General features: G+C 31.4%; 1 protein-coding gene across 4 annotated transcripts in view; it reads right to left on the bottom strand.

Annotated features, from left to right (window-relative positions):
* Positions 1–4,681: 4,681 nt before the first annotated feature.
* Positions 4,682–27,339, bottom strand: part of LOC114335140 (microfibril-associated glycoprotein 4-like) — a 139,416-nt gene continuing 116,758 nt past the window's right edge. For 3 of the 4 annotated variants that reach the window (XM_050655950.1, XM_050655948.1, XM_050655946.1), the window contains 2 exons: positions 18,308–18,538; positions 4,682–4,936 (listed from right to left, as the gene is read on the bottom strand). In XM_050655950.1, the coding sequence (XP_050511907.1) occupies positions 4,767–4,936; positions 18,308–18,538 (401 nt within the window). In that variant the 3' untranslated portion in view covers positions 4,682–4,766. Of the gene's footprint in view, positions 4,937–18,307; positions 18,539–21,996; positions 22,219–27,339 lie in introns of all 4 variants that reach the window. The other variant, XM_050655944.1, reaches the window with a different exon arrangement.

Here is a 27,339-nt window from a genome sequence, read left to right as displayed (position 1 = left end):
AAAACTCTTTTTCCACCTACCTCTTCCGAAAGTATACCTTTCCGGACCTGATTGTAGGGAGCAAAGTTGTACTTTTCCTCCCTAGGGAGGAAAATATTTTTCCTCCCTAGGGAGGAAAAGTAAAAGTGACGTCATGGTATTTCATTCATGGAATATAACTTATTGACGCCCTGTACAATATCTATTTTCTATTACGTAAGTATCTATACATTTTAACGTTTATTTAAAAACAGTCGGTATTTTGCAGAATGGTAAAAAACAGTAAATTGTTATTGTGATTTAATAATGTTTACATTAATAATTTGACTTATATTTGACAGTTGACAGTTATATTGTACCTACTTGTTAGTTTGAGTTCTAATAAATTTTGTTGGTTAGTTACATAAATAAATTAAGTAAAAATGAAAAAATGACTTGTTATTTGAGGAAGGTGGAAAAACCATATGTATAACATGGGAGTAAAGTGCCTTTTCCTCCCTTGAATGATTACTGCCCTCCGCTACGCGTCGGGCAGTAAACTTCATTCACGGGAGGAAAAGTAGCACTTTCCTCCCTTGTTATACAAATAGCTATTATTATTCATTTTACGAAAAACAGTTATTCTTTATAAAATGTTCTACAGGGTCTAAAACCTAAAATACAACCGTCTAATATCAAATTTTGTCAATTTTATACGAGGTATATAAAAAAAATATGAATTTGCTCAAGAGTACTTAAATAATATACCCTTATTTTTCACAATATTGAAAATTGTGCTTATGTAAAGTTGTTTAGAACTAAAAACCATAATTAACCCGCCAGTGGTCGCTATATGAGATTTTCTCTCACGGTTTCAGAAAATTGCACAGAATTTTTTTTCTGGGAAATTATAAGATCTGTAGTTCCTTCTAGTCTCCTAACTATCCTCCCTCGACAATCTAATAGAATCGTCCGCTTAGATAGTGACTCAGTTGACCCAATATCACCCAATTGTTGAGTCAGCGCGCTTCAAGTGAGACATTCTCTCATCAAGCGGCCACCCGCGTTACGAACTGTACATAAAAATTAATTTTATTTTGGCACTTAAAACCTGAAATAATGTAAAAAAAATTGTAATTGTCATCAATCAATTTTTCCAGAGCATTCTTGTTATATTTGTGTGCTGTGCCGTAAATTATCAAGATACGGAGATTGATTAATATTGGTTTAATTCCGATTATTTCTTTTTATTTTATTATATTATTATCTATATTATGTTACATTCATTTTTTCTTATTATTAGTTAATAAAAAAGTTTAAAAACTGTTTTAAAAACTTTATTTTGTAAAAAAAGGTAAAATTTAGATATGTGAGAGAAAATCTCACGCGCGACCACTCGCGTAACAATCTACCTAGCGACCAATGCCTGGTCGCTAGGTTGGGAATCTATCTTTGGTTGGGAAATAAGCCACAATTAAATTGAAAAAATAATTTTATTCGCGTTTCGACGCCCAAATCGGATGTCGTTGTCAAAATATAAAATATTACTAATATTTACTCGGTAATATTTTGTATTTTGACAAGGACATCCGATTTGGGCGTCGAAACGTTAATAAAATTATTTTTTCAATTTAATTGTGGCTTATTTCCCAATCAAAATAATTATAAAAATGTCACAAGAAAATAGCTTCAGAACAACACTAAAAACCATCTTCCAATATTCCATCCTTCTCATTGAAATATTCTGAACTATAAAGGTACTTTATTCTTGATCGAAATTTATCTTTTTTGACATACCTCGTATAAAATTAATCAAAATTGATATAAGATGGTTGTATTTAAGGTCTTTGGCCATGCAGAACTTTTTACAAAAGATAACTTTTTTTCGTATAATTAATAATAGACTAGTAAGGATCTGTTTTTAGATGGATGTGAGAGGTGGCATTCAGATTTTTGCGGATAAAGTTAGGTGATAACTTCGTTAATAATAATTGATTAATGCTCCGTCTCAAATATGCCCGGAACATTAATAAAAAAAATAAAATATTTAAAAATTTCAAAAAATTTCGTTTTTTTTTTTCTAATTTTTTTGCTTATAACTTTAAAACGATTCATTTTGGAACAAAGTCGTATAGGAATAAAACAAAGGTTAACAAATTTTCTATTAGATGCGATTGGTTAAAATCTCTTAATTAATCACCCTTGCTGCAAAATAGCAATAAATATAAAATAAGGGGGCAAAACAAGCCTGTTTTTATTCAATGATTTTCCATCACTTAGGTTACACTTGGAACCTTCCTAATTCGCTTAGAAAATTTTTGTAATGTGCTAAAACCGTACACCAAATTTCATTAAAATTAACTTACTAGATTTTGAATAATAATTTTGCAATCTAAACTTTTTTTAAAAAATTAAAATTTTTTAAAATCTTGCACAACAAAAACTAGTACATACAAAGATTTGTCAATTTTTTTACATATAAAGAAGCACTCCACCTATCTAATGCACTTTACAGAATTAAAATCGGATTGTTTAAGCAGCCTCAGCAATGTATTAAAATTATAAACAATTTTTTGGCTTATAAACAAATTAGTCCTGTGGCCAGGAGGGGGTGCTGCGGGCTCCTTTATTTAGATGGACTTACCCAAGATTTTTATGTATTTTTTGACCCGTGGAACACGATTTTTTTGGGTAACAGTTGATCCGGATGTCAATAAAATTGTTATAAACAAAGAACTTGAGGAATTACATAACATCGATTTTTCGCAAAATAAAACATTTTTTTATATTTCTTGGGTAAGTCTAAGCAAAAAATGTTCTTACAAATTTTTTCGTAGGATGCATAGTTTTCGAGATAAACGCAGTGGAACTTTCAAAAAATCGAAAAAGTGAAATTTTTGAACGCGAATAACGTTTGATTAAAAAATAAAATAGCAATTATGCTGACAGCATTTGAAGGTTTAAATCAAATTATACCAGTTTTAATTATTTGCATTGCTAAAAATTAATTTTTTATTATTTGTTTATAAGCCAAAAAATTGTTTATAATTTTAGAACATTGCTGAGGCCCATTAAATAATCCGATTTTAATTCTGTAAAGTGTATTAGATAGGCAAAGCACCTCTTTATATGTGAAAAAATTAGACAACTTCTAAATGGTCTACTTTTTGTTCAGAAAGATTTTAAAAAATTTTGAACTTTTTTAAAAACATTTAAATTGCAAATTTATTATGCAAAATCTATTAAAGCGAATTACTAAGGTTCTATATACCACCGAAGTGGTTAAAAACATTGAATAACAACAGGCATATTTTGCCCCCTTATTTTGTATTTATTGCTATATTGCAGAAAAGGTAATAAGTTAAGACATTTTTGACCAGTTGGATATCATACAAAATTCAATTATCTTTATTTTATTTCACTACGACTTTGTTCCAAAACGAATCGTTTTAAAGTTATAAGCAAAGAAGCAGAAAAAAATCGACGTTTTTCGAAATTTTTAAATATTTTATTTTTTTTATTAATGTTCCGGGCATATTTGAGAAGGAGCATAAGTAAATTATTATTAACGAAGCACCTTACTTTATCTGCAAAAATTCGAATGCCACCTTTCACATCCAAAAATAGACGTTTTTTCACAGATCCTTACTGGTCTATAATAAAAGAGTTATCATAATCGAAATAACTGAAAATAATGTTGTATATCCATAATTAAAAAAAATTCAACTTTTTTTTAATTAGAAAGATGAAATGGCATATTAGAATATAGTTCTTAATTCCAGACAACTTTTCATTATAACAATTTTCAATATTTTGAATAATAAAGCTACTTTACTCTTGAGTAAAATTCATATTTTTTGCCATAATATCTCTACGGCTTAAAAAAATGAACTGATGGTTCTATTTTTAATTTAGACCATGCACAACTTTTCACGTTGACGAACAGAATGTCTATATTCGTCTAATTTCCATTGATGTAATGTGACACAACGTCTATATACGTTGAATTTTTCCCTATTCTACTTTGCAAAATACATATAGTGTCACAACACTTGCTTATACATTTGACGCAGTGTCCGTCAACGTGTTAATTAGACACACTGTACAAAACAATTATTGTTATTGTTTAAACAAATAATAAACAATTAGCGGCAAAATCTGTGAGTAGAACTTTTTATTTTAACATGTATATAAACTAACAAAAAACGTTTTAGAAAAAGATAATCTTGTTTGAATTGATCCGAAACAATGCATCTTTTCGTTCTATCTTGACTCTTCTAAAATGCTTCGTATAGATTGCTGAATAGAATTGGGCTTCTTATAACAGGCAATATGACGACTTATATACACATATAAGGATCTCGTAGAACAGTCGTATTATTTAAACGTAAATTAAAACATGGCAACATCGTCGGGCTTCGTATAATGCGTAATCCATATACACTGTGAACGCGTTTATACGAGTGGGCTTCGTAAGACTGTAGGAATAAGACAGTGCTACAATGCCCTTACCCCGTAAACCGCGGGCTTCCATTCATCTGCAGGTTGTAGCGGGCTTCCTATCATTTGTGAGCCATATATATATATATATATATATATATATATATATATATATATATATATATATATATATATATATATATATATATATATATATATACCAAATTTTTCCACAATTTTTACAAGAGGTATAAGATATTTTAACCAAAATAAAATACACTAATAAATATGTATCAAAGACTATATTAAAATATTTTTACATAGAGAGACACATATAATAATGCACATATTGTTCTACTAATGACTATTTATTCTCCAACTGGCCTGATCATCATTCTGGAACCAGCCAAATTCACGTATGAGTTTTTCAGAGCATGCCAGTTAAGACCATGTGTTAAATATGCCCCAGGAAGTACTAGTGTCATATACTTTCCATTAAGGTTGCTGTTAAAGCAAGCTGTATACCACCAAGCACCCTCTACAACGCACAAAAATTAAAATGAGGTATATCAGACATTATTAGAATAGAAATCAATATTACACTCAAAATATAAATATTTCTAGTACATTATCATTTCACAGTATTCCACTTTTGATATTTTCTTTACTAGTCTACTTCACGTCACCTAATTTACTGAGGCACTTAATTATGACTACTTAGTTTCAGGATAATCAAGAATGTACCTATTATACAGGGTGTCCCGAAAAGATTGGTCATAAATTATACCACAGATTGTGGGGTCAAAAATAGGTTGATTGAACCTCACTTACCTGTATAAAATAGTGCACACAAAAAAAGTTACAGCCCTTTAAAGTTACAAAATGAAAATATTTTTTTTTTCATATATCGAAAACTCTTAGAAATTTTTCATTGAAAATGGATACGTGGCATTATTATGGCAGCAGCATCTTAAAAAAAAATTAAAGTGAAATTTGTGTAAACCATTAAAATTTTATGGGGGGTTTGTTCCCTTAAACTACCCCAAACTTTTGTGTACGTTCCAATTTAATTATTAGTGTGGCACCATTAGTTAAACACAATGTTTTTAAAACATTTTGCTTCTCAAGACTTTTTCGATAAGCCAGTGTTTATTGAGATATTTTGAGTAATGATCGAATCCACCTCATATTTGTATATAGCCTAATATAATAAAAAAAGGCAAAATGTAAATTCGTACAGGTTGAAACAAATTTTATGTCAAAGTTTAGGTGGGTACAAAAGATATTTTCAAGAAAGTATCCAAATCATACAAGTGGACCAGGGTTTAAAAAATTAAAAAGGGATCATTTTTGCAAAAAAAAAACTTTTTTAACTGCTGAGGCAATTCACCTATTATTGAAGGTCTATATGATCTTTTTCTGCAAAGTTAAAGGGTAAATCTTTCACACAAGACTTACTAAATTAAATTTATTTATCTAAATAATTGTATATAAAGCCTTAAAAACAAATTTGCAAACAATTATTTTTAGCGTTTTAAATAAGCAGTATAAAATATCTTTTTTTACAGACGAAGTTGAGCTATGTTACCAGTATTAAGCAAAAAAAATTTGTCGAAAAATATTTAATATTTTTTGAGATACTGAATTTGTTTATTAAATGTTACTATATTTTCAATTGAAAAAAACGTGGTTGTTGCCAAAGAAATATTCACCTGCGTAAGATCCCGTTGTTTTTATTTTTATGTATATTTTCGATAAATATATTGATAAATTCAAATTTCAATTAAACTCCCCTCTAAAATGGAATTTGAAAATTATTCAAATTTGTTTATAATTTGTTTTTTTAACAACGTCGCGGGGATTAAGCATTTTGAAATTCCGTTACGATAATTGGGTTCCTGGGAATTTTTTACTAATTAACAAATTTTTTTTGTCGTTTTTTTCTTCTTCTTTTTTTTCTTGGAGTTATATTACAACGGGCCCTTTTAGGGTTAAATTTCATTAAGATTGTCGAATCTCTGAGTTGTAGATTCTAGACCTAAAAATATTAAGATATAACTAAAATCTCTTAAATAAAATATGGCTACTTACTGAGTTACAGGGTGTTTTATTTAAAAATTTAAAAATTATTGTTACCAAGTACTTTAAAACTATTTGATGTATCGTTATCATACTTGGCAAAAAGTGTGGCTATTATACACCCTACTAAATTGTGATTAATAAACGTTTCTAGCTACTGCCAAAGGCGTACGACAGAGAATAGTGAATGATTGATCCTTCCCAAATTCTACGCAACTTAGCGAATTAGTATTTTAGCGAAATTTTTCGATTCTCCAATACTTTGTAAGTAAATAACTTTATTGGTATCGGTAAAGTCATCAGTTTGCGAGATATTGGAAGTTTAAAATGAATGAATGAATGAATGACTTAATCGTTACCAATAAGGAGTATATTATTTACATAGAAAGTATTGGAGAATCGAAAAATTTCGTTAAGTAATTCCCTCAGTGGCGTAGAATTTGGGAAGGGTCAACCATTCACTATCCCCTGTCGTACGCCTCTGGTAGTAGCTATAAACTTTTGTTTATCACAATTTAGTAGACTGTATAGTAGCCACACTTTCTGCCAAGTATTATAAGGATACGCCAAATAGTTTGAAAGTACTTGTTAAAAATAACTTTAAAATTTTTAAATAAAACACCCTGTAGCTCAGTAAGTAGCCAAATTTTATTTAAGTGATTTTAGACCAATCTTAATATTTTTATATTTTTAGGTCTATTATCTACAACATAAAGATTCGACATTCTTAATGAAACTTAACCCTAAAAGGGCCCTTAATACATATAACTCCAAGAAAAAAAAAAGAATAAGAAAAAAGGACAAAAAAAATTGTTAATTAGTGAAAAATTCCCAGGAACCCAATTATTGAAACGGCAGTTCAAAATATTTAATCCCCGCGACGTTATTAAAAAACAAATTATAAACAAATTTGAATAATTTTCAAATGCCATTTTAGGGGGAAGTTTAATTGAAATTGGAATTTATCAATACATTTTTATGGAAAATATACATAAAAATAATGAGATCTAATACAGGTGAATATTGCTTTGGCAACAACCGCGTTTTTGCAATTGAAAATATAGTAACATTTAATAAACAAATTCAATATCTCAAAATATATTACATATTTTGGACCAATTTTTTTTAATAATACTGATAACATAGCGGAACTTCTCCTGTAAAATAAGATATTTTATAGTGCTTATTTAAAATACTAAATATAATTTTTTGCAAATTTGTTTTTAAAGTTCTATATATAATTTTTTAAATAAATAGGAGGGGTCAAATTTTATTTAGTCAGTTTTATGTGAAATATTTACCCTTCAGCATTGCAGAAAACATCCTATAGACCTTCATTAGTAATTAAATGACCTCAGCAGTTAAAAAAGTATTTTTTTTGCAAAAATGACCACTTTTAATTATTTAAACAATGATCCCCTTGTATGATTTGGATACTTTCTTGAAAATATTTTTTGTGCCCACCTAAACTTTGGACATCGCACACATTACATGAATAGATTCGTTTCAATGTAACGGTCACTTATTATCATTGCTCCAACTCTGAATTTTCAGTAATAAGAGCAGGAATTGATATAAATTAATCTGAAATCAAATGGGTAGGTACATAAGTTAGAGAGAGAAAAAATATTTTAAGATATCCAAATTATCGGGACTTCATAAATCTTTTAAGATTATTAAGCCTCTTACCTTTTAAATCATAAATGACAACGCACTTCCAGTGACGCACCGTAAAACAAGGGTATTTAACGCACTAATGAGAATTTAACATAATTTTATTTAATTAACACTATTGAATTACGATTTAAATTGCATTCTACTGTGTTTTAACATTATCGATCAATTAAAAAAAAATTAGGCAAATCGTTTGCTTTAGAAAGAATCAATAGTTTTTGTCACTAGTCAACTTTATCTGGTAATTATTGTAAACTAGTAATTATTATAAAGGGTCGTTACGTTCCGCCAAATGGTTAGTTTTTGTCGAACTGTTGTTCTACTATTAACTATTTTAATTAGAGAAAATGCAGTGTTACATTTGTGATGTTCGAGTTCGTGCTAGAAGTTTTCGTCGAGTTGAGAACTTAGATAATCTTCCACCAAGATTTCAGGAGATTGCATTGGGTCGCCGCATGAACAACAATCTACCGGAAGCCAATTTTGATATTGGGATTGTGATTCACATAAACTGCTACAGACACATCATTGAAGAAATTGAACAAGGTAATGATGATAATGTGAATGCTTGTAGATTCAAGTGTGTATTACAAAGAAATAATTTATGTTTTGTATGTGATAGAGCTAGAAATCTTGAACGTTTGTCATTAGAAGCTAGAGTAGATATCTACATGAAACGAGAGATTTTTGTAGGAAAGGGTGCTTTATGTTGCAGTGATCACATAAATGATGACAGTATGTTAGATCATAATATAATAGAGAATTTGCGTGGTAATATGCGTAATGTTAACTTAAGTCCGAAAGAAGTTTCAGAGTAGTTTCAAGCGTTACGTCTGACAGCAATTGAAAATACGGGTGAAGTCGAGTTCGCTCCGCTTCGTTCAGGTATATTTTAGAAGGGTACGAATTGGCTCCCGCATGAATGCGGGTAGGCTCTCATATAATCGCGGAAACATTAGACATTGTTGCCAAATCGTGTAATATTTATACTGCTTAGGAAATTTACATAGTGATATAGACTTTTTATAGGAAAATTATACTTTTAGACAAATACTTTTAGAGTTTGTTTTAGTTCAACATTGGCATATGTGGCAATTTTAACACAAATTATCGGTGTCGGCCGGTATGCGCTCGACCGTTTTGCGCTCTTACCTGAAATCGGCCGGTTTGCGCTCTACACTCTAATACCCGAAAGTTAAGTTAGGACCGAAGGGTTAGGTCTTCCTCTTTCCCATAGATATTTCTAGGAAGGTACCTGTTTCTAACAAAAAGGGAAAATTTGAAAGAAGTGACAACGCTGGGTGATATTTTCGACATGTTTAGGTAAAATAAATTTTGTCTATGGGAGCCAATTCGGACTTTACCTTTCTTAGTTCAGGTAAAATTCTTACCATTGGGAGCGAACTCGACCCCGTCCGAAAATACTACTAATCGTTTCGAGACAGACACGGGTATTCAAGAGGACGACTTCAAAGCATTGACAAACTTACGCAAAAATAATTTTCAAGATCTTTATACTTATTGCGATGAGGTCGTAGTTTATGATAGAACTAGAGTTATTACTAAAAAGGATTTAATTACATTTCTTATGAAATTAAAATACATTTTAAATGACAATTTATTAAAAATTTTGTGCTCATATTCTAGCAGATCCAACGTTAGTCTGACAATAACTGCAGTACGTACAAGTCTTTGTCAACGATTTGTTAGAGAAAATCTGGGTTTAGAAGCAATTGGTCGCCAATAATTTATTAGAACCCATGTTACAGATTTTGCTAACTCTTTGTACAATCCGAATCCTGACAATCCTCAAGCCATTATTTACATAGATGGAACCTATCTCAAAATTCCCAAATCGTCTAATTTTCGAAGTCTTCGCCAAACTTACTGTCTACATAAGGGTTATTATTTAATCAAACCTGTTTTAATAGTCGGACCTGACGGATATATTTTGGACGTACAAGGCCCCTATTTTTCTGATTCAAGAAATAACGATGCTGCAATTTTACAACATCACCTTGAAGATGAGGAACAAGACGAAGTAAATAACTTGCGTAACTGGCTGCAACCAAATGATATTGTAATTGTAGATAGAGGCTATCGTGATTCTATTCATTTATTAACCCGCCATTACACGCGCTATGAGGGAATCCCTCACCATATTTGTTTATAACCAATGAAATTGTGTAAACTAGTACGATAACCTTAAGCACCCAGGAATGCCTTTAGCATGGTTCATGAGAGGGTATGAAAAAGTTATAGAATATTTCAGGCGGTCAGTGTGCTGTGTGATAGTTGAAAGAAGAGACATCCCTCTTCAAGTGAGGGAATTCCTCACTGCGCGTGCAATCACGGTGAAATCACGTTTCTGTTATCTCAAAGAAACGTTTAGGTTTTTATTTAATATTTAGGTAGGTTTAATTAAAATATTATTGTTTGGATTAGGTTAGGAACAGTGGCACAGCGAGGGGGGGTTTGGGGGTTAAAATCCCACCCAGAGCATATAGAAATATATATAAAAGAAGGTAGGAAAATGTAACTTGTCTTTCACAAATAATACAAAAAACTTTCGGTGCCCAAGCAAACCCCCCCTTCCCCCAGAGGAAAATTCTAGGTGCGCCACTGGTTAAGAACCCATTTTTAAATTTACCTATTCTACTTAGGAAATAAGCCACAATTTAACTTCAAAAATTTATTTTATTGACGTTTCGAATTCCACCTCGGACGTCGTTATCAAAATACAAAATATTAATAGTTAATTACAAAAATGCCACAAAGAAATAGCTTCAGAACAGTTGTTAATTTTAATTTGTATTTTTAGTAAAATGAATTCGCGTAAAGAACGTTAAATTCTTCAGTGGCTTGCTGAAATTGAAAATTAAGAAAACTTGCTTTTGATCTATATTAATTTTACTTTTGTTTTGTTAAATTAATAAAAAAAATTGGTTTACGAGACTTTCTATAATATGTGAGTACAACCCATTTTATATTTAACCCGGGAGTAGTCGCGCTCACTTCTGTAACGTCGATAGTCGCGTGTGAGATTCTATCTCAAAATACGAATTTAAAACAAATTTTTATTTTATACTATTTTATCTACTTTTTATATTAAAAATATATATTTCTAACAATTTTATTAAAAAAACCTGTGTTAACGGCCACCTGCCAACATCGGCCACCTGTCCTAACGGCCAGTTTAAAAATTTCCCAAACCAATTATATGTAGACTACAAAAACTGGCAATACCGTCCACCTTTCTATATCGGCCAATAATTCTTCCATTTTTAGTGGCCGTTACTGACAAATTTTACTGTACATATTACGAAAAAGGATGAAATGTGAGATTCTATCTAACGGCGCGACTACTCGCGGGTTAAAGCTAATTGGCTCTCCCCAAAGCCATAAATTCCACAAAAAGAAGAAAAAAAATTCCTACGCATTACTATACCCTTCCTCGAGGCACTTCCGAAATTTTTTCAAAATTGCAAAATTTTTGATTAGGTTATCGCGAAAAAGGATAAAAATTGAGATTCTATCTCACCGCGCGACTACTCGCGGGTTATACATGTTGACATTCATTTTTCCTCGAAATAAGTCGAATTTATGTAGGTGAGGGCGATGCTCATACGCGTGCAACCACGTCACAATAAAAGACGCGTGTAACGGCGGGTTAAATTATTTAGGCCTAGAATGTCATATGCCACCACTTCTACCAAGAGGACAAAGACAGTTGTCTAATGAAGATGCTAATAAAGCGCGAATAATTACTAAAACAAGATGGATAGTTGAAGTTCGGAATGGACATTTAAAAAGTATTTTTAAATTGTTTTGTGGATTAATACCGGTCCATCATGTGCCTAATATTAGAATGTTTTTAAAAATTGGGTGCAGTTTAATTAATAAATATTTTCCACCTATTCAAATGCAAGGTGCAACTGCAGAATTGGCATAAACAATGCAGGAATTGGCTGCATATGAAAATGTCGTAAAAGCTCGTGTTGAAGTTGACCGTTTGGACTTACAACGTATTAAAGACGATGCATGGGTGAATTTAAATGAACTCATTTTACCAGAATTTCCCATTTTGTCGTTACAACAGATTAGAGATTTGACTATTGGAATCTACCAAGTAAAACTTGCACCCAGTTACATTCAAGATAAATTACAGAGAGAAAACATTGAACATTTTACATTTCAAACACTTTTAGAAGAGCAGGGTCTCTTTAGAGCTCGTATTTACTCTAGATTTCGTCAGGCGACTAAACATCAATTATGGCTAGCTTTTCAACCGCTCCATCTAGAAAATGACGGTGACAATATACCAATCGACGGCTACTACTGCACTTGCAAAACTGGTGCACGAACTGTTGGATGCTGTGCTCATGTTGCAAGCGTATTATGGTATCTAGGGTATGCCAGGCATGACGCAAATGTAAGGTATCCATCAACACAGTTATTACATTCTGTCTTAGACGCTCCTAATAGAGACGTGCATTTGAATCAGTAGTTGTTGACTTTTTGAATACCACAACTTGGTTTTTAATTTTTTTATATATATTTTTAATAATTAATGACAACATGAATTAGGCCTAATGGGGAAACCATGCAAAAAAAACGCGTCTTGCATTTTACCTCAATGGTGGTGGGGAAATGAATGCATTATTTAATCGAAATTAGTTACAGATTTTATCAGTGGCGGCCGGTCAGGGTCGGCAGGGTCGGCAGTGCCGACCCACACATTTATAGATATAGATTTTTTAAATATTTGTATCTGTGAAATAAAAAAAAAATCTATCAGGTAATACAGACTAAATTTTATTCATGGTTTTTAAAAGAATTTGATTAATCCGAGCGTTAAGTGATCCCTGTGCATAACAGACTTCTCAAAAAATGAATGATCCGAGCCATTTATCTGACTTTTCAGCTAGCCGTCCCTAACATCCGTAGCTTGACAATTTACACGTAAAACTCAACGACATAACAAGTCGATGAGCAAGCGAACATTACTTCTCTCCGTGGGCAATAGCAGATACGTCATGGCAGGTTAAGCGGCAAGTACGGCATATTTCGGTCTGCCGGTCGGTGTTTCATTTGGAAGCATGCATCGGTAGAAATTGTCAAAATTATCACGCCGTTTAACGGCGTTTAATTGATATTGTAATTTTTTTAAGTTGTCAGGAATTATCGTTTAGTGGACATGATGGATCGAAGCATTTGTTGAAAATCAAAGTAATTATAGAGAATTAATAAAATTGTTTTAGAAATACCTATTTACTTTCTGATTCGAAGTGTATTCGTAACACACAATGAACTAATACATATAATCAAATAGTTAAATTTTGAATAACGTTGTTGAATCTGAGATTTAGAAAACCATTTGCTTTTCACTGAAAGTAGATGAAACTTCTGATTATCATGTCATTCACAATTATCAATTATTTTGTTCGATACGCGTTACGTGGTAATATTTATGAGAAGTTTTTAGGTTTTAGAGATGTGAGTAAAAGCATATTTTTGGTGTTTTAAAAAACAGATTCAAATTTTTAGATACCAAAAATTAAATTGGTAATGCAAACTGGGGCAATCTTATGACGGCGTTGCTGTGATGAGTGGTGAATTGAATAGTCTCCAGGCAAAAGTTAAAACTATTGCATCACAAGCTTTATTTACTCACTATTATGCGCATATAATGAATTTAGTTTTACATGATACGTGTAAAAAAATAAAGAATATCGTCTTTTCTTGCCAGTTTAGCTCACCTAAACGGATTACTGCTTTAGAACAAATTTGTTTCGAAAAAAAAAGCGAACAGTTTGTCAGACGCGATGAAATTTTAAATCTCGGTTAGTTTTATCTAAGCAGATTATCTCTTATAATTTTAGTATCTGTAGCAGATTTTCGTGAACAGCTTTTGGAAGTTTTTGATTTTATTATCGAAGGTGATGATTTTGAAAGTGGCGATACCTCGATCCGTGAAGCAATCGGTTTGAGAACTTTATTAAATACTAATGACTCTTTCAATATTTTTTTAAATATTTTTAAGACAGAGTTTGCCCAAGATATTCCTTGTTGTTCAAAATCAGTCAACTGACATTATTTATTCTAAAAATAGAATACGAAAGCTGGTGCAAAATCTCAGAGATTTTCGTAATGGTAGTAGTTTCCAATATATACAGTTGAGTCCGCGAGTCTTTACCCGTGCGTCATCACTTAAAGCATACGAAATAAGTCGGAAATCTATTTCACGCAACAACAACTGACAGAAAGTGGCTACTGTTCCGATTACGGGTTTTATTATAAAATTTGACGTTATCAAATATATAGAAAGTCAAATATAAGTTCTGCTTCAAAATTTTTGCGCAGAATTAGAGCTACATTTGAAGTAGCTTAATAAATTCTTTTATTATTATTGATTAATAAATAAATAAACAATTTACAAAAAAAATCCAATAACATATTTTATTTTTTTATTTTATTCATTTTGACGGAAATCTAAACACAGTCATTTCTTTACTGTGTGAATGACGTTAGCTTTGTATGTTTTAAATATTAATTGCCTAAATATAATTATTTACCTTAAAATTTCAAAGCCCAATATAAAATTAGTTGTGAAAACAACTGTTTGTGTAATATAAAGAAACTTCAAACCGCAAAAAGTTCAACTGACTGACAGCCACAAAATTAAACAAATCAGAAACGTCAAACAAATTGTGCTTAAAATATGCAAACATACCGAATCGTCTTTTTTTGTACCTATCTCTTTTCAATGCACTGAGTCTAGGTGGTTCATAAAAATAACATGTGTTGTTACTTAATAACAAACGGCAGCTGGTTTGTCATGAGTTTCATACATGGAAGAGAATGATGCTAGATAAAAAGTATGTGTTTTATCTCGCCAGGTATTAATGACGCACGGGTAAAGACTCGCGGACTCAACTGTACGCAGTGACGTTTTGGATTCGCTTGATATTTCCGAACCACCCCAAAAAAGACAACGACATGATACATATCTCGAAAAACGAGTAAGTATATCTTGAAATTTTGGATACCTACTATTATATGCAAATAGATACTCGTTTTTCGAATTTTGAAGATTTGCAAATTTTTGACCTCCTTGACGATTTAAAATTTAAAAGTTCGTTCGCCAAAGAATTTCCAAGATATTTATTATTACAAGTTAGGTACTTAAAAATTATGCTGGTCCAAATATTTTCAGAAAGTGGGATAAGTTGCACAATATGTATGTATAATTCTATGTAGTAAGTACTGCAATTCATTACAACAAACTATTTATCAATTTTCTTATTACCACCAATTTCTGCCTAAAAAAAACGGGATTTACCTTGTCTCAAAAGAATCAACACTTACTGTCGAAACACCATGAAACAAGAGAGAATGTCAAGTACATCAAATAAAAAAAAGCAAAAAACAACAAAATCTCCTATGATGAATTAAGCCTTTTAGTTTGATGGTATACCTATATGAGGAGACAAAAAACCTTGCCGACCCTGTCTCCAAGGCCACGAGCCGCCACTGGATTTTATGTATACTTACCATACATAAATAATTAAAAATGATTAGTATTGCACAACATTTACACAGACGAACCACTCACTAATGAATGCATTATTTAATCGAAATTAGTTACAGATTTTATGTATACTTACCATACATAAATAATAAAAAATTGATTAGTATTCCACAACATTTAAACAGGCGAACCACTCACCATTGATAATTTTTAACGAACGCCTATGTAATAAATAAATATTTGGTGAGAAGTAGGAAAGTATAAATAGTTTCACTAATGCGCTTTTAGGACCCGCTGGGTTTAAGCTGCTTTGAATAGCACCCTGAGTAATAGTAGTTGTAACTGACATTTTTATGAACTCCCAAAATATGATTTTGATAAACTTTAATTGCAATTTGCGCCGTAATTAATCATAATTAAGAGTTGGCGCAATGATAAGATTTGACCATTAATTTAAAACGAATCTATTCGTATAAATTTTATTGAATTTGAGTGACATTATATTTTCCATAAGATGTGTGCGATGTCCTATTTCAACTTGTACGAATTTACATTTTGATTTACATGGTAGGCTAATTTTATTTTACTAGACTAATAGGGTTAATTACGATTATAGATACCTGTTAATAATCTGAAAATGTATTTATAATTTACATTTTTAGGTATATTTTGAAAAAGAAGCCACATCTCGATAAAAGGTGACTTATTAAAAAAAGACTAAGGACAAAAAAGTTTTAAAAACACTGTGTTTAACTAATGGTACCACAATAATAGTTTAATTGGAACGTACACAAACATTTGGGGGATTTAAATGAACAAAACTACCATAAAATTTGTATGTAAATATATTAAAAAAGAAGCCGCACCTCGATAAAAATTCGCTTATCGAAAAAATACTAGGAAGCAAAAAAGTTTTAAAAACGTTGTGTTTAACTAATGGTGCCACAATAATGAATTAATTAGAACGTACACAAAAGTTTGGGGGGTTTAAGGGATCAAAACCCCCATAAAATGTTTATAAGGTGGACAAATTTCACTATAATTTTGTTTTAAGATGATCCTGGCATAAGAATGCTCCATGTCTATTTCAATAAAAAATCTTTAATAGTTTTCGATATATTGAAAAATATCGATTTTCATTTTGTAACTTAAAAGGGCTGTAACTTTTTTTATGAGCACATTTGTGTTAAGGTAAGTTAGGTTCAATAAAACTATATTTGACTCAAGAATGTGTGGTATAATTTATGACCAATCTTTTCGGGAAACCCTGTATAATAAAGGCAATGAAAGCAGTATCGCACAAACAACACTGGCCTTTGTAATCACCCATTTTTTTATTCATAAAAATTAACGTGTAATATGGAACTATGAAAATAAGAACGTACCTACTGTTGGGTGTGAAATATAGCTTTTGTTGATTGGTAGGTTATTTATTTTAATCTATGGAGTCAAACAACAACTCCGTTTGCATTTTTGTTAGGTGGATTGAGTAGCTCGACAAAACTGCTCACCAGAAAAGGATGGAAAAGAAAAACAAAATATGTATAAGATGGAACCTAACCGCACATACGTGTTTCTGAGTCATCAGTCGCCATCAGTGCGCCATAGCCAAGTTAGAATAGGTGTATGTTATCTTGGAAAAGAATCACTACAGGAGCAATGCAACCAATTTGTGGCAATAACGTTGGAAGACCCTGAGGATTCCACAGCAACAACTAACATATCCATGGAGGAAGCTACAGCCACCTGAGAAACGGAATGCCAAACGTTTAGAACGTTTCAAATAATCAAGCAAGGAAAGGTTAATAGTAAAATTAAGATAGGAAACATATATCGGCATGTCTTATAACAGGGATGGAAAGGAAAAAGAAATATGTATAAGATGGAATGCAACCGCAGAGTAGTATTTTTGACTCATCTGTCGTCATCAGTACGGTATATCCAAGTTATTCTGTTGAATTTAATATCAAATTAAGGTAGGTGATATGATATACAACTTTTACTGAAACTTACAAAAAAATTTGTTTGTCTCTTATTCTCCATGGGTTTGAAACGTGTCTTCTAAAGTTATTGACTTTGAATAAGCTGAACGTATTTAGGACATTGGTGTAATGGATAATTTAAAAAATTCCTTGTAGTGCAAAAAAACCAAGTAAAGAATTTTTAAGTACAATAGATTAAATAATATAGAAATACAACGACCGACAAGGAGTAAAATAAGAAGAACCAGATATTTGGGTCATTTGCTATTTAAAGAGAAGAACTATATCCCTTAGTTGATCTGCAAAAAAGGACTAGAACAGAATAATAACAAACAGTCAAACTAGTTAGTACTCTTTAGCAAACAGTTGGTCATTGAGGGAACATTAATATTCATCAGTCCTATCCCCTCTATTCGCGCTAATGATAGAGTAATGTTTGACGCCATAACTTCTAACAAGAAGATAGGATAAACAGGAGTTTTTCCTTTTTGATTTATTGAATATCATTTTAACCTAACTTGTTAAATTTTATTAGCTTACAAGGATTATTTTTAACCAAACTTACACTCCTAACTTCATTTTTTTTGTAATAATTACCAGTACCTACATTCCGAGATTGATATAAAAACGAAAACGCATTTACCATGATTTTGTGCACAATTTCCTGGATCCTTATCTTGATCCACATCCAATGTTGTAAACTTTGCATTGATATGAGATGTTAAACTATCTCCTGCATTGCCTGAGTATCCTGTAAGTTCCTTGAGCGGGTAACCATCCTTTTCGCAGCCAATTGAGAACGTTGAGTATTGGGCATAACTAGTATTTTTGTCCGTGTCTGTTAACTCGATAAGGAGTTCGTTTCTATCGAATGCTACAAATTAAAATGTTATGTATATGTATATTAAGTACTTTATTTCATAGGTATATTTTCATTAAATTACAAGTGTTTATGAAGAGTTGCAGGAATTTCAACTGCGCCGCATACTTATAGGCATCTGTTTTATCGACTACAAAAAGACATTATTTGATGGGTAAATGATGATGAGCTCTCATAAATATCTTCACAGAGATGGGTTTAGATGATAGACACTTGGGAGTCATGTAAAATTTATATTACAGCGAAACTGCCAAAATTGCAGAAAATTACCAGTTGACTCAAGCAGTCTCCATAAATAGAGAAGTGGGGAAGCACTTTTTAGTGTCTAAATTATAGATATGCCGTCGACGCAGTTGTTTTTGCTGATAGCTTGGATGGTGTACAAAAAATATTGCGCGCAAATTAGATATAAATATAGAATGTATTATGGTAGTCTAAATATTAACCCTTAACTGGTGACCATGCGTCTCACAGACTCCGCACGTTTATTAACGCGCCTGCGTTTCTCGCCACAAATATCTAGCAACCTGTAATTCGGTGTACCTTCCTAGCTTTTAGAGTATATTCGAATGTGTTAATGAGTGGTACCTCGCTCGTCCCGTTTTCGAAATATTTACGTCGCGGAGTCCACTAGACGCAAGGTCACCATTAGTGTTATTTTAATATGGATAGTTCTCGTAAAGCTGTAAGAGTATTAGACGATGATTTCGAAGAAGTGTGCACAAAATGGTATAATGAGGCGAACAGTGACATTACTGATGATGATGTGGAAGAAGGATATTATATAGAAAGTGATGAAATTTGTATAAATTGTACCCGGGTAGAATAGATTTTTAACGTTTTTTGTGATTTGCAGGTTTTGTGCAGAATTGCAATTATGTTGTTTTTAACAATTTTTTTATATGAAATATACCTATTTTTAAACATACATATATTATATTTGTTTGTATATGTTTAATTTTTTTTGGAATATGACTTTAAAAATTTTGTGTTATAAAACATGTTGCCATTTTTTCTGTTTTTGTTATAAGTCCTACAGTTTGATTTTTTTCTTTTTGGCTAAATAAAAAGGACATTACAATATTGTTTTATTATTAAAAACTGTTTTATTGCATTTTTTAGGTACCAGCTTGACAAAAACAGCTTTTTTAGCCAGGAGTCTGTTAGACTCATGGTCACCATTTATGTAATTAAAAATAGGGTCACCAGTTAAGGGTTAAGTACATGGCGTTTGGATAACCATAATTAAAAGTAAATGATAGAATAAATAGCTTTAAATAATATCGTACCAACATAATCAGCCAATGGGAACACCCTACTGAAATAAACCAACGCACAAGAAAAGCAAGATCAGCGTTTGTAAAGATGAAGTCCCTTTCCAGAAGTCACGCTTTCCCACTCGGCACCAAAATCTCTGTCATCAGATACTATGTATTTTCTACATTATTTTATGGTCTAGAAGCTTGGACACTTTCTGAAGGTTATTTGAAAAAGCTCGACGCCTCCGAAATGTGGTGTTAGAGACGTGTCTTAAGAATTTGATGTCTGAATCGTATCACTAATGTTGAGGTCCGACGTATAATGAAGAAGGCACACAAAATTTTTAACATAATCAAAAGAGCATAAATCAGAATATCTTGACAATGTCTTTTATTGATAAACAGATATATCCAGAAATATCACAACTCAAATCTCAGGGCAATTTATTTACTAAGGGAGCACTAGTGAGATATGGGATAAGATCAATACGTCTATATACCGGACTAGTCTGAATAGCTTCAGACAAAGTTAGAATAGCCAAGCTGGTCGCCAACATTCAGAGAAGATTCTCATCGTAAGAAGAAAAGCACAGTAAACTAGATCAAATTTAACAGATTTAATCTGATATATCTGATTTGATTTAAAGTTTGAATAAATAATCATGAGCAAGACAAGTGAAATTATAAGATTAAAGCTATTTTTAAAGACCAGCATTTTACCATTCCTTTTAGATAAGAGAAAAAAATATAAAAATCTAGATCTAGTTGGTTGATAATATCGTTGTCTCAAAGCAACAGTAGGATATGTAAAAAAATAACTTTTGTGATATCCATGCCAAATGATTCGAAATAAACCCTTCTATTGAGTGTAACACTAAGATAAATAAAAAGTGATACTTAATACTTTTTCATAATATTACATATCCTTGTGTAGCTTAATTCCTTTTAGCCCAAATTCTATAATGTAACACTAAGACAACATACATAATATTATTATCATACCATTATATTTTGTCATTTACCCATTTTGGTCGTCAATATTAATGCAACACTAAGTTATCTAGAATGACTAGAAAATACGTGTTCCGTATTTTTCATACATCTATCGAATGATACCAAATATGACCCCTACATTGGGACGGCTGGGAAGTATGTAAATTTAAAATTTTAAATGGGAACGCCGCGACATTTCGCGAAATGAAGGTTAGATCGAAAAACTGCAAAAGACACGTATTCAGTACTTCTGAAAATCTATCTAATGACACCAAGCACGCCCCCCCCCCCCAGGGAGGTAAGGTGGGGGTTACTTTACAATCTTAAATGGAAGCCCCATTTTTTATTGCAGATTTGGATTCTTTACGTAAAAATAAGTAACTTTTACTCGAGACATTTTTCGAATTATGGAGATATGGCGCTATAATCAGAAAAAACGACTATTTTAAATGGAAAATTAAATTAAAAATATAAAGTTTCCACTTAAATGGAAAACTTTACTTAACTTTTTTGGTTTTACGGCCTAATGGTCACAACCCAATCGGTCCCCATAACGCTCGAGTAACTGCATATTTATCATACTTTCCTCCCCTACTATTATAATGAGTGAAAACGAAAAAAATATGTAAAAATATTGTATAACACTTATTCATATTTCATATAAAATAGACAAAACTTTATGCAATATAACACGACCCCCCAGTGAGGTAAGGTGGGGGGTTACTTTAAAATATTAAATAGGAGCCCCATTTTTTATTGCAGATTTGGATCCTTTACGTAAAAATAAGTAACTTTTACTCGAGACATTCTTCGAGTTATGGGGAGATGGCGCTATAATCGGAAAAAACGACTGTTATAAATGGAAAATTAAATTAAAATAAAAGGTTTTCACTTAAATGGAAAACTTTACTTAACTTTTTTGTTTTTACGGCCTAATCTTCACAACCCAATAGGTCCCCATATCGCTCGAGTAACAGCAAATTTGTCATACTTTCCTCCCTTACTATTATAATGAGTGAAAACGAAAAAAATATGTAAAAATATGTAAGTAACACTTATTTATATAAAATAGACAAAACTTTATGCAATATAATAATATTCCAGCATAGAGTAATATAGTTTAGATAACTTTCATGTGCAGTTGATAATATGCTAATCCAATCTAGTTTTATATAAAGTTATAAATTAGATATATATTACCAGTCATGTGATAAATATTTTCAAGTCCAAGCCAAAATTCACCCAATAGATCACCAAAACCGAATTTGTAATCTCTCCAAGGTAGATAAAAGTCCTGTGATCCGTCAAATCTTTTTTGAATATGAGTCCAGCCACCACCCTTAGTTTCCATATCACACAGTACAGCGAATGGTTTGCTGCTGGTACGTGGTTTAATTTGGTATACACCAGATTTGTTGTTTCCTAAAATTATTTTTAAGTATACCTGCTATTTCTAATAAATAGTGCTCGGGAAATATGCAAAATGAATATGAAATCCCTTCAAGGGGCTGGAACATTTTTTGGTCAAAATAACCGAGGAATAATAATTGACTATACGGGGTTAGGATAAAATATGGATCCAAGCAAAAATTTGAAACGAAAAGAACAATATTTATGAAACTTTGCATGCAACTTAGGGATGGGAAAAACCTACCGGTTAAAACCTAAAACCGGTTTTTTTACTTCGCAATAACCGGTTTTGCCGGTTGTTTTTTTGTCCCGGTTATAACCGGTTTTTTCGTTTTAAAGTAATAACCGGTGAAAAACCGGATAAGTTACCTCTGGTAAAAATATTAATTCAAATAGGTGTCAAATTTGATAGATCTACCGAAAAATCGGTATAACTACGGATTATCACTGATCAAAATTAGCACAACGGAATACACGCCGACACCGTTTTCAACGAGTGGCGAACAAAGTTGCCAGATTGGGGAGTTTCCCACCAATTTTAGGGCCACTAGAAAGAGGCTGGGAAAATTTTTATGAGTTGGAATGATTGGGAAATTTTTTGGGAGGAAAATTGGTGGGTATTGTACTAACACAGTAGCGCTGTTTTTTATTCACCTTGCAAGTTTCGGGTTTGCTCATTTTTTCCATGTCGAAATCGCTTCTGTGGAATTTATTTTCTAAGCGTGACGCAACTCTCAGCACCTGAAAACGCAAATATCTAGAAAATAAGCCCAAGTTAAGCTCATTTTATAGAATAATTTAAGTAAAGAAACTTATAGGGGAATTCTGTTTTGCTATCTTTATGAGTTCTGTTTCTTTCTTTTTGCTTTCGTCTTCGGGGCAATTACCTACGTTCACGAGCAATCAAATCGGTCTAGCCGTTCTAGGTCACATACTCCCTCGTCTTCTAAGACCGAAAAAGTAAATTACGCTATTGCAGCATTAAAAAACGAGCTCCAGCTATGAGAGTCAGTTGCACCATGGGATTTGTTACGGCTCTACAGGTTGTAAAATTTTCTGGTAAAAAGTTGTAGTTTATATATCGATTGATTCTCTTAGTATCGACATATTCTTTCGATAGTACCGATATCGATCATATTGGTATCGATACGAATGGAGTATCGCAATCTAAAGTGCAATATAAATGTAACATTTTAACCTATTTGGCATTGGCTGTTTATTAAAAAAAAACCGAAAACCGGTTTTTAGAATAACCGGCTTTTTAGACCGGTTATAACCGCTAGGTTAAACTGTAAGTAAAAAACCGGTATAACCGAAAACCGGTGTTTTGTCAAAAACCGCCATCCCTAATGCAACTACAGTGACGCAAAAGGCATCTGTTGCCATATTTTTGTTACTACTCCACTTCCCGCTTCACCGGAAATACCCTTTACTTATTTAATTTAAATGGGACACCCTGTATGTATTTGCAGGTTTTAAAAGAACTTGTTATTTTTAATTCATACATACAAAATTTTTTAGAAAAAATTGTTAAACAGTGTCTGTAGATAATTTTTTGTATTAATACAATGTAGTAGGAAATAAACGAGTACCATCTATACTCTATACTGTAGACTAAAATTGTTGTTTACATGCACTGCATGACTTATTTGAATTTAGTATAGTAGGTAAAACTGTTACTGAACTAGACAGAAATAAGTTGTATTAAAAATGGTAATTTAAGTGAAAAAGATCGTATTGAAATATTAATGATAATCGGTTATGATAAATTTTCATTTTTTGGAAGTGAATTTTCCAAATCGATGGATTGGGCGTAAAGGATTCAAAGAGTGGCCCGCTAGTTCTCCGGACCTGAACCCGTTAAATTTTTTTCTTTGGGGTTATTTAAAATCACCTGTTCACGTTAGGCGACCAACATGCTTGCATTATTTGAGACAAAGAATAATAATTGCTGAATGTGAACTAATACGTGGAGAAATCTTGCAAAAAGTGACCCACGACTTTATTTATAGGCTTGCACGTTGCCAGGAGGTGAACAGCAACCATTTTCAATATTTGAAATTATTTTTTTTTTATTTTAATATCATTGGTCTAACGTAAATAAATTAACCTATTTTTTTAACTGCAAAAAGATTTATTTCTTGTTTTAATAGCTTTTTCTTCCTAACTTAGTATTTGTGAATTAAAAATAAGAAGTTCTTTTAATATCTGCAAAAATATACAGGGTGTCCCATTTAAAGTTAATAAGTTAACACTTTGACGGACAGTGCGTCAAATATATAAGCAAGTGTTGTGACACTATATGTATTTTGCAAAGTAGAATAGGGAAAAATGCAACGTCTATAGACGTTGTGTCACATTACATCAATGGAAATTAGACGTCTATATACGTTCTGTCCGTCAACGTGTTAAGGGTATTTCCGATGAAACCGAAAGTGAAAGAGTAACAAAAAATATGGCATCAGATTCCTTTTGTTTTTGCGTCACTGTACTTGCATGCAAAGTTTCATAAATATTGTTCTTTTCGTTTCAAAGATATTTGCTTGGTTCGATACTTTATTCCAACTCTGTATATATACTAATTCAACAAACTGTTCTATAATCTTTTTCCTAAAACTCAATACTTTTGAGTTATTCGTGGTTCAATATTTGCCATTTTCATTGAAAAATGACACCTTTCCAGACGGTTCTTTTCAAATAAATTAAAAACTTTGCTTCCAACTAAAAAAACTATATAAAACATTTTTGTACTTATAAAAAAATAAAAGAGAGTCGTTCCTTTGTGCATCTTTTAGTTATAACCCAAAAAGGGCTATGGTAGGTGAAAACAGTTTGTATTTTTGGTGCATGGTCAAATCGGTGCATTCAATAAAATAACAGAGAAACGGCCGCTTTTAGGTGTATAATGCTACCGTTACTTTTTGTAGTAAAAGATACTTTTAAAATTAGCAATATGAAATGTCGATTACATTACAACTAAGCGAGATATGCTGCAAAAAATTTGACGAGAAGTATGTATATTTAATCCCTCATCAACCAGAATTTAAATAAATCGTTTTTCTTCTACATACTTTTTATTATAATATTATTTCTACGTTCAAAAAGTTGAACCGGTATAAAATGAATTGTTTAAAAAAAATGATCAAATTATAGACCGGATTTTTAATTTTTTTTAAAATCTTCCGTTTTCTACACGTAACTCAAAAATAATAAAAGATACGAAAAAAGATATGGTACGAAAATGTAAGATTTCTTTTTGATAAAAATTTTGTTGTTGTTTTTTATTTCTTTTTCTCGTATCATTTTCACGTTACATGGAGAAAAAGGAAGATTTTTAAAAAAATTTAAAAATGTGCTCTATAGTTTTATCTTATTTTTTTTTCCAAAAACCATTCCTTTTAAACCTGTCCAGTTTTGAATAAAAGGTTTTGTAAACGTAAAACAATGCATTTAAATTCTGGTGCATGTAATTTTTTCTTAAATTACATTAGTCATCAATAATTTATTCAAACTAAGCGAGATATGCTTGATAGTCATCAAGCGTATCTCGCTTAGTTTGAATGTTATTAACATTTTAATACTGCTCATTTTAAAAAACTTTTCAAGCACTACCTACACAAAGTATTGGTAGATAGCATTATATACCTAAAATCGACCGTTTCTCTGAATACACCGATTTGAGCATGCACAACCATATCTCTTTTTTGTATTATAACTAGTAGTCTGGGCTGATTATCGGAGAATGGGCAATTTTTGGGAATATTTATTTACCAGCAATTTTATTGCTGAAATCGGAGCTTATACGATTATATATATTAATAATATAGGTATGCAAAATCCGCAGATAGTGTGCTACTTTTTTTATAAACAAAATGGCGCCTAAAAATCGTGTTTTTCAAATTTTGCTCTGTAACTCCAAAGAGTTTAACTTTACACCAAGAACACCAAATAAAAACTAACCGCAATTAAATTCTGCATAGAGACGTATATTTCCCGATTTACTTCGACAAAAACTTTTCCCGGAAAATGCAGTTTTTTCCAACAAAATCTTTAATTTTCTATTAAAATTTTAGATAAGTAATTGTTAATCAATAATTAACTAACTAGGTAACGCAAAAGCTCTTTTCGTATACATTATAATTCCAGAAGCCGATGGAAATTGAATGGACAGTTTAGCAACAATTGAATTGTTAATTAAAAATTTTCGGTCGCTATAATAACCACAATAATTATGATACATAAGAATAACTATGATTTTTGTATAAAAAAAAAAACTCTGTACCTATATACCTAATGTCCTTCACATAATTGAAATTGGACTATTTATGCGGCATCAGGAATATTTTAAAATTATAAACAATTTTTTGGCTTATAAACAAATAGAATATCTCGGGAAATATTAAACAAAATTAAATTGTGAAGACGGCACTGGAAGAAAATCGGCAGGACGCTTCTTCTAAAAGAAAAATCGTTTAATTGTGATGAGTGGTTCTTAAGATACAACCGGTCAAATTTGACCGGCATTTACGGCAAACATATATACAACACGATCATAATTTTCAAACCATCACCTTTTTATTGTCGTCCTCTTTCTCCACACCAATTTTCATATTTTTAAAATAATCATCATATATATATTTTTATTATAATAAAAACTATCGATATTATGAGTAAAAATTGCCAAAAATAGCAAAATTCCAATCAAAAATTATATTGGAGAAAATGTAACCCTTAAAGTTCAAAATCGATATACGATAAAAAAATGCATTTTCTCGGTTTTCTATGCAGCAATTTTTTTCATTCTTTTTTTGTTCCCAAGTAACTTGAGTAGAGCCATCGAACTAACGTACTATTAAATGTCAAACTTGCTTTTGTTTTGTTATAATAAATTAATTTATTTATTATAGCAAAAATTTTGAATTTGTTTAAATAAAGATTGTTTAAATAATTATAAAGCTTTCAAATGAAAATATTTGTATTTTTAACATTAAAGGTACATTTGAAGTAAGTTTATCAAAAAAAGTCTAGAACTGAAAAAAATATGTAATTATCTTTCCGTATAAATAAATTAATCTATTATAACAAACCAAAAGCAAGATTGACATTTAATAATGCGATAGTTAGATGGCTCTA

Source organism: Diabrotica virgifera, chromosome 7, assembly GCF_917563875.1.
Source record: "Diabrotica virgifera virgifera chromosome 7, PGI_DIABVI_V3a".
NCBI classification, from domain to species: Eukaryota; Metazoa; Arthropoda; class Insecta; order Coleoptera; family Chrysomelidae; genus Diabrotica; species Diabrotica virgifera.
The sequence above is the reverse complement of the archived record's forward strand: the minus strand, read 5'-3'. Positions and strand labels throughout refer to the sequence as shown.